The sequence below is a fragment of the Actinia tenebrosa genome, unplaced genomic scaffold, assembly GCF_029948245.1.
Source record: "Actinia tenebrosa isolate PJP-AT-01 unplaced genomic scaffold, QUT_ActTen_1.0 PGA_scaffold0__85_contigs__length_37466705, whole genome shotgun sequence".
Classification (NCBI taxonomy): Eukaryota; Metazoa; Cnidaria; class Anthozoa; order Actiniaria; family Actiniidae; genus Actinia; species Actinia tenebrosa.
This window is the reverse complement of record NW_028292569.1, coordinates 28,434,705-28,451,936: the sequence shown is the minus strand read 5'-3', so window position 1 is coordinate 28,451,936 and position 17,232 is coordinate 28,434,705. Positions and strand designations below refer to the sequence as shown.

Below are 17,232 nucleotides of genomic sequence, written 5' to 3'. Positions count from 1 at the left end.
GTGTGACAGACTGGTAGACTATTATAGCTCACAAGACGGAACTCGGAGATATTAGATTCCACAGAAAGGATTTGGTTACCGTAATAACAGAAGTCTTGCCTAATATTCACTCGTAAAACTGAACTAAGATTTCATTGTTGAAGCTGTAACAAAACAGAGGTTTTCCTATGGCTTCTTTTTATTGTTGGCAGCTGACAAAACTATCGCCCGAGGCGAAAACGTTTTAAAGAATAAATATTGCGACGACGCGAGACCGTTTCCATGAATGATCAAATCTTGTCAACTAAGTTATGCGATAAAATAAAATGAATTATCATACGAAAAACACTTCAATCACAAAAACAGAGAGAACATTAGTAAAAGGATATGCCAAACAGGAAAATAAACTGCGAAAACGTGGTTTGTAGTACGTCCGGGAAGCTGGGTAATTTGGATGTGCATCAGTAGGCTCGTATTTATATATTGCCGTATTTGATGCTTGAGTTGCTACAAGCAGTATGGTGTGTTCAGTCGTATACAGTCTATAATCACATACAAAAGTCCATGCCTTAGCTTGTAGTTTGTGCATACGACGTCCAAGAGTTTCTTCTAACAAGGGGTGTCAAGTATCGGCCAACTTGACAGAGTTCACCCTCGTGTGATTGGCGAGCGTGGCAGAAAGGTCCGCGGGGGGCGATAACTTTAGCCAATTAACGTTCACGTCTTTGTAAAGCATAAACCCCAACATCTCCCTATCGAGTGGGCTCAAAAGAGCTTGAGCTTTCACGTTTTTCGCCTCTGAATCTACTAGTTCATCTTTATTGTCGAATTTTACAACGTCCCTATGATGCCTGGATGAATTTTTCAGGCCTTTTTGGTCAAGTCAAATCGTTCCTCAGATAGGATCATGGATAGATCGCAAGAAAAAGTGAGCTCTTCGAAGGCAAAGTTACAGACATTGGATCAAGGTAACATTCATCAAACCGTTCACGAGAATCAAGCGGGCATTATTGGTATTAATAGAGTCGGTCAAAGAAAAAATTCTACTGAATCATCCACAGATAACCTACGCTATATAGAGGATAGGAATGGAATTGAAGGAGTTAATACAAGGAAAACAGAACCGTTAATGCAAGCGTATCTTCATGCGAACACTCCAGGTAAGAGTCGACTTGGTGGCTCACTTTTATTTCCCCAACCTTCAATAATTAATTGTGCGAATTTGTTCAAAATACTATCCCCAAAGTACTGAATCCGAATTTTGCCGACTATAAGACTATAAGGAACTTAATTTTAACCTCTTAGAGGTTTCTGCCATCGAAAGTAAGAACCGTTTCAAAGGTAAAAGTTCTGAATTTGTCACAAGGCAATCTACAAGGTAAAGTGTTCGAACGGCGTTGGGTTACCTAACGTCGTGGCCGCATTCCCAAAATCTCGACCAAGTTTTTCATCCTAGGATCGCGAGATTTTGACTCGTAGATAATTTTCCCTTACTAAGGGTTGATAATTCTTCGAGTAGGTCATATTTTTTGGTTGATTTTGTCCATTGGAAGGGAGAATTTAAGTCTAGAGTCGTGTAGCATAGTCCTTACACTGGGAATCATGTTACGATTCGCGGCCAACTGTGACACAATCGAAAGTGCTTTTTCGATGCAGGTAATGTTTACGAACTCATCAAACCATCATTCGACAAGAAATATTCCAGTGTCACTGAAAGTACCACAATAACGGACTCTAAAGGGACTTTATAAGCGATAATAGAGATCTTCTACCACAAATTTTGCCGACTTTATATTCACTCGTTTGTGTACGTTTACATATTGCTCGTTCGTAATTTCACGTTTTCTGTGAACGAGGTGGCGTGCAAATTCGAACTTCTTAATCTCAATTTTCCTTCGTAAGTCGAAAGCCATTTTCAAGGAAAGGAATTATAATATTTGGAGCCTTGACTCTTTCTGTCCTGTTCAAAAAGATTTAAAGATGTCATTATAATAATTATTTTACAGATTCCATGTCAAATAAGTATTTGTCTATGCTATTTTCGACGACAACCAAAATTTCATCAAAAAAGATTTCACCAAAACGGCCTAAAAACAATTTTCCTCGATTGATCTTGTAAAGAAGATTAACCGTCTTGCTTTTATAATTCGAAATTGTAGAAAGATTTTCAGCGATCGTCCTCAAAGCAGCCAGAACAGATGGACCTGCGGAAATAGAAAGTAAAATGAGCTTTGAGTCTGGCGTGGCGAAGCGGTAATTTTCTTCTATTTGTTGGCTCAGAAAAAGATGTTAAACTGCTTATCCGTCTTTCTTGATTAAAAAGCTTAATTGCAGTCTTGTTGTCTATAGATTTGAGAATCCAGGAAAATTATTTATTTGCCTAGATTGAGTATGGTAAATGCAGCAAGCGAGGTTATTTTTTTACCAAACGTTGGTTTCTGTTTCTCCGCGGAGACACGCGCGTCACAAGAAAACACTATAATTATTCAAGTTTCGTTCTTTTGAATCTTGGTCATATGGTGGTGGTACGTGTTGTGTTTGAGGTCTATGAACACTTTCGTTGTTTTTGATTACAAAATATAAGCTTCCAAACCTAAAAGCTTTTGTTTTTACCAGAATTATTATTTGTGTTTTTTTTTTTTACGTTGTATGGGAAACGAATAAACGACCAAGAAAACATCTTGAAAATTGATGACTTCTATACTGATATCGTCACTTGTTGTATAATTTATGAACCTTTTTGTAACTAAACCCCTGTCTACTAAACAGCAGCTCAATTCACAAAGAATAGTCGATTTATTTTAAACATGGCACGAACCATAATCATCTACGTACTTATATTCCTTGGTCTTTTCGTCAACATGTTTTTGACAAAAAATAATTTTGATGTTTTCAACGATTTATAAGAGATGGTTTCAGTAAAATGAAATAAATAGCGTGGCCAAAATGCTTCGATATATATATATATTTTACGATCTTAATAGGAGTCCACGGAAAAGTTCTAAGTGTTTGTACGCTGCTGATTGAATGAGGGTGTTATGAGGAACAATTTATCGTGCAACAGAGCAGAACTAAGATTTAAGTTTACCACATGTATTAGATTGTTGTATTTGCAATCTTTGGGTTAGATTACTACAGACACCGTAGCTGAGGTTATACTAATCTTATTTTCTTGTAATTCTAGACCATAGGTATTTTTGTCTATCTATATCTGAATGGCCAACGTCGTGGTATGAATTCCGAACCACGTATCATAAATGTCTGGCTTTTAGAAAAAATTCTTATCAGTCCCTTCAATCAATAATCCCCCTTCTAAACGTACTATTCTTTCTTCTTTTCTTACGAAGTCTTAAGCCGTTTGTACTTGTATTGAGCTCACCAGTCTATGCATTTTCATTATTAACATAACTTCTGTTGTTATTTGGTCGCTAAAATTAGTTTTTTTTTGCAATGCAAATTCACGTAAAAAAAGACAACCAGTGAAGGACAGGTCGATCGACTGCCTTTGCCGGCAAAACCAAAGACTCTAAGATATTTAACCAACCAGCCCTCTGTTTAAACATAATTTTTGCCAACATAAAGATTACTGTTTATTTGAATCAGTGTTTTATTCCTTCGGAGTTTTTATTCTCACTTATACGTTGTTTTCTGCTTATGAATGGTTTTATAGCATCTGTTAATTTTTTTTTTCAATATACCCCAAGCAATCGTATTCAGAAATTTATTTTTTTAATAAAAGCTATAAATATTTATATCGCTAAGTAATATTTATCTCAGTTAAATTGAATTCAAAGTTAGTGGTTGAAAATACAGGAATTTCAATTTTTTGAAAAACGTTCTTCAGCGGCCGTGCTTGTATAAATTCACTCATACATGAACTCTCCTGACGTAGTGTGTTAAGACTGATTCATTATGTCATGGTTTTTGAAGTCGGCTTTTTATATTTTGGCATGGTTTCTCTTTTAATTTCCCATCTAAGAAAAAACTTTTCAGTTGCTGTAAAATCAGAGTCGGCAACTTTGTTAAATCTACAATTTTCTATAAGTGTTATTATTATTATTGTAACTGACGTGCTATCAATCGATCATTACTCTTTGCTGTTGAAATTATTACTGAATTAGAGCGAAATTTGAATTTTTTTGCTAAAATTTTTATTATGTTTTATTTCATAGATTATTCAAAACTAGTTTGCAGGAATATATGCTAGTGAAGATTAGCAAAAAAATATTTCATAGATTATTCAAAACTAGTTTGTAGGAATATATACTAGTGAAGATTAGCGAAAAAACGACGTCGAGAATTTTCAATACTTTCTTAATATGTTACTTTTTACCGTCATTTCTTTATATAAACATTTGTATCGTTGAACATTTTGTTATTTTAGTTTTTGTATATAAGTCCTCTGACAATACAAGCTTTCCTCGTTTTTTTCTTCTTCTTTTAGCCAAAAAAATGGCTAAATTATTGTAAGAAATTATTTCGTCTTCGTCAACTTCCCAAGTGAACTATTAATAGTGAATTCTTTTTCCTCGTAAAGTTTGATATTCCAAAAAGGATCCGTTTAAGACTTAAGTCTCTCACTTAATTCTCAAAACAATCCTGTCGTACTTTTTTCAATATAAATTTTTCCCTTGGAATTTATAACTAAAAAAAGATTTTTTGGTTTTCGCTACATAAGAATACAGAATACTTAATTATTCTTACAAAATTGGACGACTTTTAACTTCAAATATTCAGCTATTTTTTCACTATTTTAGGTTAAGTTGCAAAGGCGAAAATTTTACGTTTATAGTGTATTCACATTTTCTCTCTCTCTTCTCGAAGTATAAGACTGATTTATACCTCATTTAAATAATAAAAAATGCAATATAGGTTTTGTAGAGTTTTAGACTTTTCATCTGTTAAGCTTCCTGCAATTCTGCCTATAAATTGGATATTTTAAAACGAAAGAAAGCAGGGATGATACGATTGATTGATTTCATTTCCTGAACTTTGCAAACATCTTTTTCTTCTCTCTCTCTCTCTTTTTTGGGGGGGGATTTATTTTTTGCAATTAATTCTTCTTTCTCGTATAATTGACGTGGCCAAAAAAATTAATTTAGTTCGATATAAGTTAACCTTTTTGGAAATTTAGTATTTGTTTTCTCAGTTACTTCGGAATATTGGTCGATCGCCGTTTCATCGTAAGAATCCCCTCGATCGAGTTTAATTCCAACTCTTTCGCTTATCCGTCGATTGAAAACATTACCATGAACGCATTTCATAAGATCAGGTCTTTTCCTTTCGTATTATTTTCCTTTCCTAGTTTGCAATTAATTTAATCATTTAAGAGTCGTGTTTTGGAAATTTTCAAAAGTATTACTTTCAGTATTGCGTTTCGGTTTCTTCAACTCGTTGCGTCTGAAAACTGTGCATTTTTAATTTTATGAGTCACGTTTTCGTTTTCATTTCGTGGTGTACGCGACGAGAATGTATTAAGTATAATTTCCATCGGCCGTAATCGAGGTTGTCTCATTTCTTAAGGATAATGCTAAGAGGCTCAGCTTTTTGTAAGAATTTGGAGATGAGAATTTAAATGAATGAATGCGCTTTAGTGTGTAGTTTGCAATACAGTTAAGTTAGAGATATGTATAGGGGCTGATTAGATAAAAAAAGAAATGGGTGGATGGATGGATGGGATGGATGGATGGAGAAATGGGATGGATGGATGAGATGGATGGATAGAGGAATGGGAAGGATGGACGGGATGGAGGAATGGGATGGATGGATGGAGGAATGGGATGGATGGATGGATGGATGAAGGAATGGGATGGATGGGTGGAGGAATGGGATGGATGGATGGGACGGATGGATGGAGGAATGGGATGGGATGGATGGATGGAAGATAGAATATACGAGCGACTGCATAAAATGAAAACTTATTGTTGGGAAGAAAGCATAACTGAATCATGAATGGATAGATAGATGATGGCGAATGAATAAATAAACTAGTGAATAAATGGGACAAAGAAAGGCAAGTTAACGAACGAATGAATGAATGTTTTTAAAAAACTCTAAAATTGCATCAAATTAATTCATCTCCTATATTCCTCAGATATTTATTAATTTGTCCGTTCTAAATATCTAGTGATAAAGTATATATTAACACCCACAATTTATCATGTTCATAATACGGCCTATTAATATCCGTTAGTTAAAATTTATTGACCAGATACAAATGAAACCATCCAATAAGGATTATTAGATGCCGAAAGCCATTTCAAAGTCCTCATATCGTACGTTTTTTTGATATGAAAATTCGCCCTAAGCATTTCAAAGGCAAAAATTTGGTAAGATTTTGCTCCATTAACGTGAATAATTTTGGCATATTTCTTATTCCAACGTAATAATTTTCCAAGTAGCGTTGCATGTGAGGAATGGAAAATAATGGAAGCCGTTATGCATATCGTGCCGTGAAATCCACATCATAGCATTGCCATTCTCATGGGATGCCATTTCAGTGCTACAGGATTATGTACCCTGTTAGTGCTCTAAGCCATAACCAAATCATACCGGTGAATTCCCCCGCTTTTGTTATCCATTCGTATGGGAAGCCATTTCAGTGCTACAGGATGTTTTACCCTGTGCGTTGCTGCTCTATAAGAGATCACTTTACATTCCCCTACTTACGTTATCCATTCTCATGGAAATCCATTTCAGTTGAGGGATACCGTATCCTCTCCTTAGGTATTCCATCTATAGATAGCCATTCATATCGAAAGCCATTTCAGTGCTACGGCATATTGTAGCCTGTGATTTCTCTCAGTCTGAACCATACGTTTCACACTTTGTGGGAAGCCATTTCACTGTCACAACATACAAAGCCGTGTATGTGCTGTATGTCAGCACTGTACTATCACCGCTTTATACGATAACCATTCGTATCGGAAGCCATTTAACTGTTACATATGGGGGACATAAAAGAACCTGTTGAATCATTCGTGTAAGAGTAGGGGATTGTCTCCCGGTTCAACAAACAGCCTATCCCTGTCTAGAGGCATAACACTAATGTACTAACAAATCACTCATGATTGTAAGCTGCACGGCTGCTACTAGCGCCTTAATATGCAGCCCGTAAAGTCCTCCACTGGTCATTAATGTAAAGCGCATTGAGACGTCGTATGAATGCGCTAAACAAGAACTTCCCATTATTATTATTATCATTATCATTATATACGATAACCATTCTTATGGAAGGCCATTTCACTGTTACAACATAAAGAGCTGTGTATGCGCTGTATGTCAGCACTGCACTATCACCGCTTTATACGATAACTATCCTAATCGGAAGCCATTTCACTGTAGTACGATAACCATGCTCGTTTTGGGAAGCCATTTCACTGTTACAATATATAGAGCCGTATGAATATGTGCTGTATGTCAGCGCTGTACTATCACTGCTTTACACGAAACTGTCATAATCGGAAGCCATTTCGCTGTAGTACGATAACCATGCTTGTTATGGGAAGCCATTTCACTGTTAGCATACACACCATGTGCGTGTCGTAAGTCAGTACCCTGCACTTTCCATTTATATGATAAAATTCTAATCTTTGCCGGGTATAATTAACACTGTAGACCTAAATTTCTGTAATTTTAGCTAATTTAATTGGTTGTAAGACTCTTAATTGCCGCTACGATCGAAAAAAAATTTTAGTTTTAGAGTTTATTATTTCGCAGAGTTGTTTACGTTTTGTTAGTAAAAAAAGCAGCGCTTATCTTGAAGGAGACAAAACAGATAGATTTTATCGATATATAAGGTTGCGAAAAAAAAAGAGAAAAAGAATGAATTACAAAATGTACGTTAAACGAACGAACGAGAACCGAAAAGAACGTGAAAAATCGGCAAACGACGAAACGCGGACATCGAAAAAAAACGGAACTCAAACCCTAACTGCAATAAAATATTTTGTTTGCAAACCATTTTGTACTTTTTTAGTCTTATTTATTGCTACCTAAACTTATTTTTATCAACAATTTAATTAAGACTTGTCGTTTCAATATTAATCAGTAAGGTTTTTTTCGATTGCTCTTATATCAGCGAATCGATCTACTTTCAGCATTGAATTCGCCAAATATCGGAGAAAGATCGAGAATTCATTCTCTTAATCCTTAAATTGTATTGACTTTATATGTGCCCTCAGACGTATGTTTTTATTAAGAGTGCTTTTGAAGACAAGCAGTGGGAAGCCAGTAGCTTTTAAATAGAATATCAATCACTTTGCGGTTTGAAGTGTCGTGAATTACTATCTATCCGCCCGGAATATTTGTGGCTATTTAAAATTTGATTTTTTTTTTTAATTTTGTATGGATGTTTTAGTGACCGAGTTTCTATGAAAGGACAAAAAAGGATAGAGAGAGAAAGATTGAAAAGAAAAGAAGGAAGTAAGGAAGGAAGGAAGGAAGAAAGAAAGAGAGAAAGGAAGGAAGGAAGGAAGAAAGAAAGAAACGAAGAGAAAGGACAAAAAACGAAAGAAAGAAAGACCAGAACAAAAAAGAACAGAAGGGAACGAGGGAAAAAAGAAAAAAGGAAACGAAGGAAAAAAGAAAGGAAGGAAGAAAGAAAGAAAGAGGGAAAGAAACAGGTAAAGAGAAAATGATAGAAAGAAAGAAAGAGAGAATGATAGAAAGAAAGAGAGAGAGAATGAGAGAAAGAAAGACGTCGACACAGTTGGTGATTTGCGTGAAAAATACGGATAAAAAATAATAAAGGAAGAGAAGAAGAGTGTAGAGGAAAAAGATCATACGAAAACGATAGAAAGAAAAATCGAGAAAATAATGTCACGTGAAACTTTTTCTCTCCACTTACCTGACGTACTTATTATGCTGAATATTAACTACGCTGTATTTCTGTTCATCAGAGTAAAAGGAATCGTTCTTTATCAAATATAAAGGGATAATTGAGAAGTTCAAAAAAATATCATTCATAATGTGGCCACACGCGCGCTATATGTGCTAATAATAGTATAAATAGTAATAATGGCTAATAGTATTTTTGTGGTTATTGCCTCGTAGAGGCGAAGCCACTATGTCAATCTTACAAAGCACACAAACACATAAATTAACATTGGTAATGGGAAATGTATGTTTTGTTCTAAGCCCTTAAACTCAAAATCAATATCAACATTTCGTTGTATATACAAAAACTTTTACTTTTAACATTTACATTTTTTTCACCAAAATCGCTAATTCAACTACCTATATATCCTTCATATATCTCAATAGTCGGCTACCAACTTCCTCCAATCCTTTCCGCTCAGTTGGTTGAGCATCGGATTTTCGTGCGGGAGGTCGTGGTTCGAGTCCCGGCCGGACCAACACTCAGGGTCTTAAAATAACTGAGGAAAAAGTGCTGCCTTTTTTCACATCTGCAAATGGTTAGCCTTTCAAGTGGCTCGGATGACCACTTTAAATGGCGGTCCCGTCTCTCCACACTCATCATTACTAACCAATATCGGAGGGACGTAAAAGAACCACTGAGGACGTAAAGAAACCCTGGCAGTGACCACCCTCAGTGCCTACACTTCATACTATACATCTCTCATGCTTGTAAATTGCATAAAAGCAATCTGTCATTCACAACTCAATGTAAAGCGCCTTTGATTATATTCATATAGAAAGGCGCTATATGAATCATAAATCATCAAAATCATCAAATTTCTTATGGCAGTAGCCACATGCGCTTATTGAGCGCCTATTTTTTTCGATTCTCATCATGCTTGTCGCTAACCATCCCTATTTTCAATTCGTCCAGGAGCAAGTATGGGTTTACCATACATGACAAACCCCATGGATCCTCGAGCTTTAAGCAATTTTTTCTACGGACCCCAAATGATTGGTTTTCCTGGATACCCTGGTGTTTATGGTCAGCGGCTTGCTAATGGTGAAGACATGCGCGAGAACAGATCGTCGACGAGTACCCCAGCAGACAGGTTAGTAGTGTTACATAGCTTTATTGACATTTCTACACAGGCCATCTGACTCTTCGTTTGCACGTTACGTCATCGCGGCCATGTTGGTACCATTTAACAAAAGATTCTCATTAGCATCCATTGTTAACGGTACCACGATGGTCGCCATGTTTTTGTCTTTTGACTCTCTTGGGAATGCTTGCATCCCATCAATAGAGGTTTTGCACCATCAAGTGCCGGCGCCACAATCCAGCTTGGGCTGCCTGTGGTTAGATGGCAGACCAATAAAATCCCTTTGCTCTTGTGAATTGAATTCTTTATCGTGTAAAACAACGACGTTTGTATTATACAAATTTCTCTCGTATTACTTGATCAGGGGAAAGAACAACTAAAGTGGTGTGTTAGGAAAAAAATAAACACGAAACGTTAAATATTTAAAGCCTTAAAAGGTTTCCCAACGCCATTAAATATCCAATGGTTTTATTCGTAAACACGACGCGTGTACGAGTTTCCCGCCAAACTTCAGAGCATGCGCAGTGCGTTTTTCGGTGGTTCGTTGGTTTGTTTGTTTGTCCTTCTTTCATTCATTCGTGTGTTGTTTGCGAGTGTTTTTCGTTGGTGGTTGACACTAGCATGGGCTAGTTTATCTGTCCATTCATTCATTCATTCATTCGGTTTGATAATCTTTTTATCTATCACTTTCAGGCCCGACTCTGCACGAGATCCCAAAGAACCCATTCGAACAGAAAGTGTCATAAAGATTGCTACCGACCGACCAGACTCGCGAAAACAAGAGCCTGCCGACAAAAGACAATCACGACCTTCCAGTGACGAATACACTCGACAATTCACCGATCGAAACGGAGAACTTGAATCGTCCAGAAACTTGAACATTTATCGGGGATCACGTGACAAACTGGAGAACCCGCTGGCCACAACGAACGGAGACTTACGTAATACGACATCGAAGCAAATGACTGAGATGTCGAGCTCGGAGAGAACGATCGGAGGTTTCAGTTCATATCCAACACAATCTGTCTACACGAAGTCTCTTACCCCGGTATCTCACCCGGGGGATTATACTCCAAATACGGACTATCAAAAGACTGTTACAACTTCGTCAAATATGTATGCATCGATGCCCAAATTGACGCCAATCGCGCCAAGAGGTTTCTCGTGTCCTAATTTTCCCGCCAATTCCACAGCAGAGGTCACCGAGAGGCAGTCTATGTCTGGGTCGGTATGGAGACCCCCTATGGGGTATTTGACGCAGGACTATCCTCTTACGTCGGCTTCTGAAGCACTCGTGTCTCATCGTTCTTCGGCGGGAGAAAATCCTAGCCGGACTGAAGAAACCCCAGAAACAAGAGGAAGCTATCTTCCACATTCTGTACACGAGAGCAGTTCTCGTCCTCAAGAGAATTTCGCGAGTAGAGAACGGCATTTTCCCTACGCCTGGGAAAGGAATCCTCCTGAATTATCTCCGCGTTATCCTGGACATTCTGCGTACCAGGGCTACGGATACGCACGGACGTTTCAACCTAAGAGACCCAGCGAGAAAGAAAATTTCAAGGATACTGAAGACGTTCGAAGTCGAACTATTAATTCTGTGAAAGAATCTTCGATATCGCCTGATAGATCTTCTGCATCGCGGTACGCAAAAGACGCTCCAAAAGCGCCAAGTGCTGAAACGAATAAAAACTCAAAAGAACAAACAAATCCGAATTATAAATCCTCGGTGGTGTCAAATCAAGATGGATCCTCCAGAAATCAGGCGAACTTGAGTAAGAACGAAAAACCAGTTGTGCCTGAAAACGTTCGCTATAAGGTGAAAGACGACAGAAAATGTGTTTTAAAATCTGATAAAGTGACGGTGTATCCTCGCCAAGGTATGGCCTACGTTGTGTCTGTTCGCGAGACCCCACAAAAGGTCTCTGATTACTTCTCTAATGGAAGGCTCCCACATTCAGACGTTGCTACTGTTTCTTCAGACTCAAACGAGCGAAATCAGTTACCTTCTGGTTACGAAGCTGCAAGCAAAAAAGACGAAGGTCAGCGGCATGGTAGCATGCGTGAAGGCGCAGTCAAAGGACAGGAGAAAAATGCTCCTGAGGGCACCCCGGGTGGGGATTATCCGCGGCGAACTGTTGACACATTGAATAACAACAGAGCTATCTCAGTTGACGAAACGAAAAAGAATAACGACCGAAATAATAATTCGTCATTTGGGACTTACCAGTTCCCGGGATACCCAAGTCAAAGCGAACGACCACGGGCTTCAAATAGAATAACACTCAGTCAAGACAAAGTGTTCGTGCCGCCGAACGCGACGTTAGAAATGTTCGAGAAACGAGAACTTGAAATGGAGCGCGCGGCGGCTTCTTGTAGATCAGGTGATGCTGCAAGAACCGGTCAGTTTGGATCCAATGTGAGACAAAAGCAACAAGGAAGGAAAGATAACGAGGTGGATTCGAGGAATCAATCTCCCGAGACAAATCCTAGAATAACAAGCAACAAGCTTGAAAATAAAGGTAGTCGAAGTGATGTGAGTAGTAAGGGCTCTGACGATGAAGACCTTAAAATCATCGACGACAAAAAAGATAGCCAACAACGAAGCATACGTACCGAAGAAAAGCGATTATCTTCGTCTCCTAGACTCTCGCGCATCACCTCTCCAGCCACTACCACTTCAAGCTCTAGCAACCCTCCTTTTCTAACTCCTTTTGGAGTAAACTTCCCACCTCGGAGAAACACGAATGATAATGATCTGGCAGCGCGTGAAAGCGCCGAAAGAAGCTTACAAGCTGCAGCGTATATGTACGGGGCTGGTAACATGCCTTACCAGACGAATTCACCGTATATGGGTTCAAACGTGAGGCCTGATATGCAAGTTATGTTACCCGTGGACCCCGCCATGTTCTATAGTGGTTTATATAAGCAACATATGATGGACCCTTCGCAAGGAGGAGGTGTTGTCATGCAGGATCCTTTGACGGGTTCTCTTGTGGTTGTACCCGAGGCCATGATTAATCCCAACATGTTCAGTCCACTAGGTAAGGTTATTTTTTTAGTTAAACATATACAGTCAATGTCATTAACGTTGTCCACCGAAAAAAGACATTTCGACATTTACACATTTAGATTAAAAGAAATATCACGTGTTTCATTATGTATTCTTTGCCTCGTGTGCGTCAGCCTGAACTTTAAATGTAAAATTTAACTTGTGAATCAAAAATCCAGAATGCCCCGACCATTTAGTTAGGATTTAAGATGGAGAATGGTATTTCAGCGTTTGTCTTATGCCAGAACGTTCGAGGAAACGTGATATTTCTTTTAGTCTAAATGTGTAAATGTGTAAATGTGTAAATGTGTAAATGTGTAAATGTGTAAATGTGTAAATGTGTAAATGTCTCTTGGTGGACAACGTTAATGACATTGACTGTATGTTCATAACGTTTTTCCCAAGAGCGAAAGCGGTCATCTAGGGGGTTCAATTAGTTTTGATATTTGAGCATCAACATGATAATGATTATCAATCATTACCATCAATATCACATCACATCATCACAACCACCAGAACATTATCATCACTATCATCATCATCATCATCATACCCACCACCGTCATCATCACCATCACCATCATCCTCACAACCATCAGCACCATCACCATCACCCTGACCATCACCATCACCACCATCATCACCATCATCATCCTCTACATCACCACCATCATCACCATCATCCTCACAACCATCAGCACCATCACCATCATCCTGACCATCACCATCATCCTCTACATCACCACCATCATCATCATCACCATCATCATCATCACCACCATCATCATCACCACCACCACCACCATCATCTTCTTCTTCTTCTTCACTAGTCTACCTTGAGCGTATTTTTTTCCCATTTCAGACCACGTGTTATTCCCTTGAGTATCATTTCTTTGTTTAACGGTTGCGCATGAAAAGACACATGAATATGGATACAACTCAAACAAAGAATCTTATTCTCAAGAGAATGACACGTGGTTTGAAATGGCACAACACGACATAACTAAGACGAAGACTAGTGAAGATAATGGGATGACGATGGTGATGATGATGATGATCATCATCATCATCATCATACTGCTGTTAATGGTGACAATGATGATGGTATTGATGGTAAGTTGGTTATGGTTGTGACGATGATGATGGTCATGATGATGGTGATGATAATGATTATGATCATGATCATGATGATCATCATCATCCTGCTGTTAACGGTGACGATGATGATGGCGTTGATGATATGATGGCAATGGTGTCATGATGATGGCTATGATAGATAATGATAATAAATATCATCATCATCATCATTTTAACTGCCATCTTTTTTGAACAGCAGCCGAGTCACAGTTAATGCTCGACCCTGCTCGCTTCTGGGGCATGCAGGCATCGATGGAAGATCCAAGATGGCAGCAATTCTACCAGCAACAGAAGCAGCTCTACGAACATCAGCTGGAGAAGTACAAACAAGAGATGATCGCTCAGCAGCAAGGAAGATGGCAGGGGTACTCTGTCTATCCTTTCTACCAAAAACAATTAGAAGCTCAGAGAAAGGTAAGAAAAAAAATCAAAATCGGGTCGCATGCCGTAGTGGATTCCCAGCCATATAACGTGTTTGTGGGTGTGTATGCGTTGGTGTATAAATGGTAAAAAGGTAAATAAATAAACCAGCTTATCTGAGAACAAATATTAGACAATCAGAATCACGAAAATTTGCAAACCTGAAGTGTCATTTCTCCCTTGAAATAATAGATTTGCTAGGTACTAGATAAAATAATAACGTTGCTAATAAGCGCTTGATAACACTAATAGCACAATCATTCACGGGTTTTTTTTACCGGCGTTTGTATTGCTACGCGGCCACCCCAGGCAAAAATCGCGACGTGCACTTTGCAATAGACTGCCGTCAATCAAACACGTTGACGACATTTACACGCGTTTGGATCGACCCGGATAGGCCCGGTGAGTGTGGCTCATAATACTTGTAAACAATCGACAAGTTTTGGCGCCTTTTGAATCACACACGCGTGTAAGTGGAGTCAACGTGTTTGATTGACGGCAGTCTATTGCAAAGTGCACGTCGCGATTTTTGTCTGGGGTGGCTGCGTAGCAATACAAATGGAGGTAAATTATATATCAATGTCGGGCAGCAGAGACATGAGCGGGACGTCATGTTTAGGGGACAGCTTCTAGCATTTGACGCTCGACTCTTACCATTCCTCGTTCTGTGGGACTCAATGTATCCAACATTATCCTGTCAGCGATGGTTAGAGTCATTACTTATGTTTGCGTGCGCCTCTTCGTCTTTCTGGGTGATAAAAACGCTTTTTTAAAAAATCCTACGACGGTCAAAAAAATGACTCCAAAAAATATCTTGCTTTAAGAGTGCTATGTGTCTTTAATAAAGGACGAGTATGAATGGGTGTAATTTCGTTAACCAGTGATTGCCGCCTTTTGCAGGAAGAAAACGAACGTAGTTTACGCACCGCTGACCAGCGTCCCAAGTCACGTGAAAGTCAGCCCAACCTGCCCCGTGCAGACAAAAACGAAGACTCGATTCCCAAAGAAAAGAAGTCTAACTCGACCGAGGAGCGAATTTTCCACGATTCACGTCGGGATGAGTCTGATACTCGGAGAGATTCGTCTAAAATAACTCCAGAGTCTCAAGGCGAGTCACGTGGTGTGACGTCATATCCAGAGAAACAAGAAAAAGTTCCAGTAAAGGAGTCTGTAAAACCGCCGTCAACAGAATATTTAGAAGCAAGAGAGAAAGCCAAGGAAATATTGCAACAGGTACAAGTGGCTGGAGTTTGAGGGGTTTTTTTCATAGATTTCTGGAAATTTAAACTACTTCCAATGTTTTTGGGATATCTTCATTCATTGTATTTTTTATTATTATTATTATTATTATTATTATTTCATTTCATTTTGTTTTGTTTTATTTTATTTCATTTCTTTCATTTTATTTTGTTTTATTTTATTTTATTTTGTTTCATCTTATTTTATTTTGTTTTATTTTATTTATTTTGTTTTGTTTTATTTGGTTTTATTTTATTTCATTTCTTTTGTTTTGTTTTATTTTATTTTATTTCATTTTGTTTTGTTTTATTTTGTTTTATTTTATTTCATTTCATATCATTTCATTTCATTTCATCTTATTTTATTTCATTTTATTTCATTTTATTTCATTTCATTTCATATCATTTCATTTCATTTCATTTCATTTCATTTTATATTATTTTCCAGGAGGACCAAGACCGCCAATTCCAGCAATACATGTTAAAAGAGCCTGTTTTCAATCCATCCAAATTCCCATTCACTCGTATCCCAACAACGCTCTCCGCCTCTTCACAAAACCTCAAGTCTCCATTGGAAGTCCCTCGGGATCGCATACAGGATCTTCGGGAGAATTCCCGCGGAGAATCGACTCAAAATTCCGAAACCTCACGCGCTGAAATGTCGCCACAAGTTGTCATAGCCGCTGCCACTTTGGCAAACATGGATTTTGGAACTCGTTTTCCATTTAACCAGCAGCAGAGCACCATGCAACTCGAAAATTCAAAAGTTTCACGTGGATCAGAGCAGTTGGACGGAGCAGACCAAAGAAGCCTTACTAACCAAAATATTTCGAGCGAAGAAAATGGTTAGTTTTAAAAGTTATTTTTCAGTGAGGGAATCTTATATTTTCTTTTTGTCCTTAATTCACTCCTGAGACTCCTCCCTCCCCTGAATAATATAAAGTCGAAAACACCTGGACACGCGACATCAAATGTTAAAAGTTTGCATGCCCTGACTTAGATCAGCCCAGAGGTTGTTTCAGGGTTCTATCTGTGAGTTAGCCGTGCCCTGACTTAGATCAGCCCAGAGGTTGTTTCAGGGTTCTATCTGTGAGTTAGCCGTGCCCTGACTTAGATCAGCCCAGAGGTTGTTTCACGGTTCTATTTGTGAGTTAACTGTGCCCTGACTTAGATCAGCCCAGAGGTTGTTTCAGGGTTTGATCTGTGAGTTAGCCATGCCCTGACTTAGATCAGCCCAGAGGTTGTTTCAGGGTTCTATCTGTGAGTTAGCCGTGCCCTGACTTAGATCAGCCCAGAGGTTGTTTCAGGGTTCTATCTGTGAGTTAGCCATGCCCTGACTTAGATCAGCCCAGAGGTTGTTTCAGGGTTCTATCTGTGAGTTAGCCGTACCTTGACGTAGATCAGCCCAGAGTTTGTTTCAGGGTTCTATCTGTGAGTTATAGCCGTG

General features: G+C 38.4%; 1 protein-coding gene across 4 annotated transcripts in view; it reads left to right on the top strand.

The window, feature by feature from the left end:
* The first annotated feature begins 658 nt into the window (after positions 1-658).
* The window catches only part of LOC116301676 (uncharacterized), a 33,611-nt gene continuing 17,037 nt past the window's right edge, over positions 659-17,232 (top strand). The window contains exons 1-7 of one of the 4 annotated variants that reach the window (XM_089038949.1): positions 659-947; positions 1,041-1,139; positions 9,773-9,950; positions 10,635-12,982; positions 14,324-14,541; positions 15,448-15,780; positions 16,234-16,630. In XM_089038949.1, coding sequence (XP_088895075.1) covers positions 887-947; positions 1,041-1,139; positions 9,773-9,950; positions 10,635-12,982; positions 14,324-14,541; positions 15,448-15,780; positions 16,234-16,630 — 3,634 coding nt within the window. In that variant the 5' untranslated portion in view covers positions 659-886. The remainder of the gene's footprint in view (positions 948-1,040; positions 1,140-9,772; positions 9,951-10,634; positions 12,983-14,323; positions 14,542-15,447; positions 15,781-16,233; positions 16,631-17,232) is intronic. The other 3 variants (XM_089038943.1, XM_089038939.1, XM_089038933.1) reach the window with 3 other exon arrangements.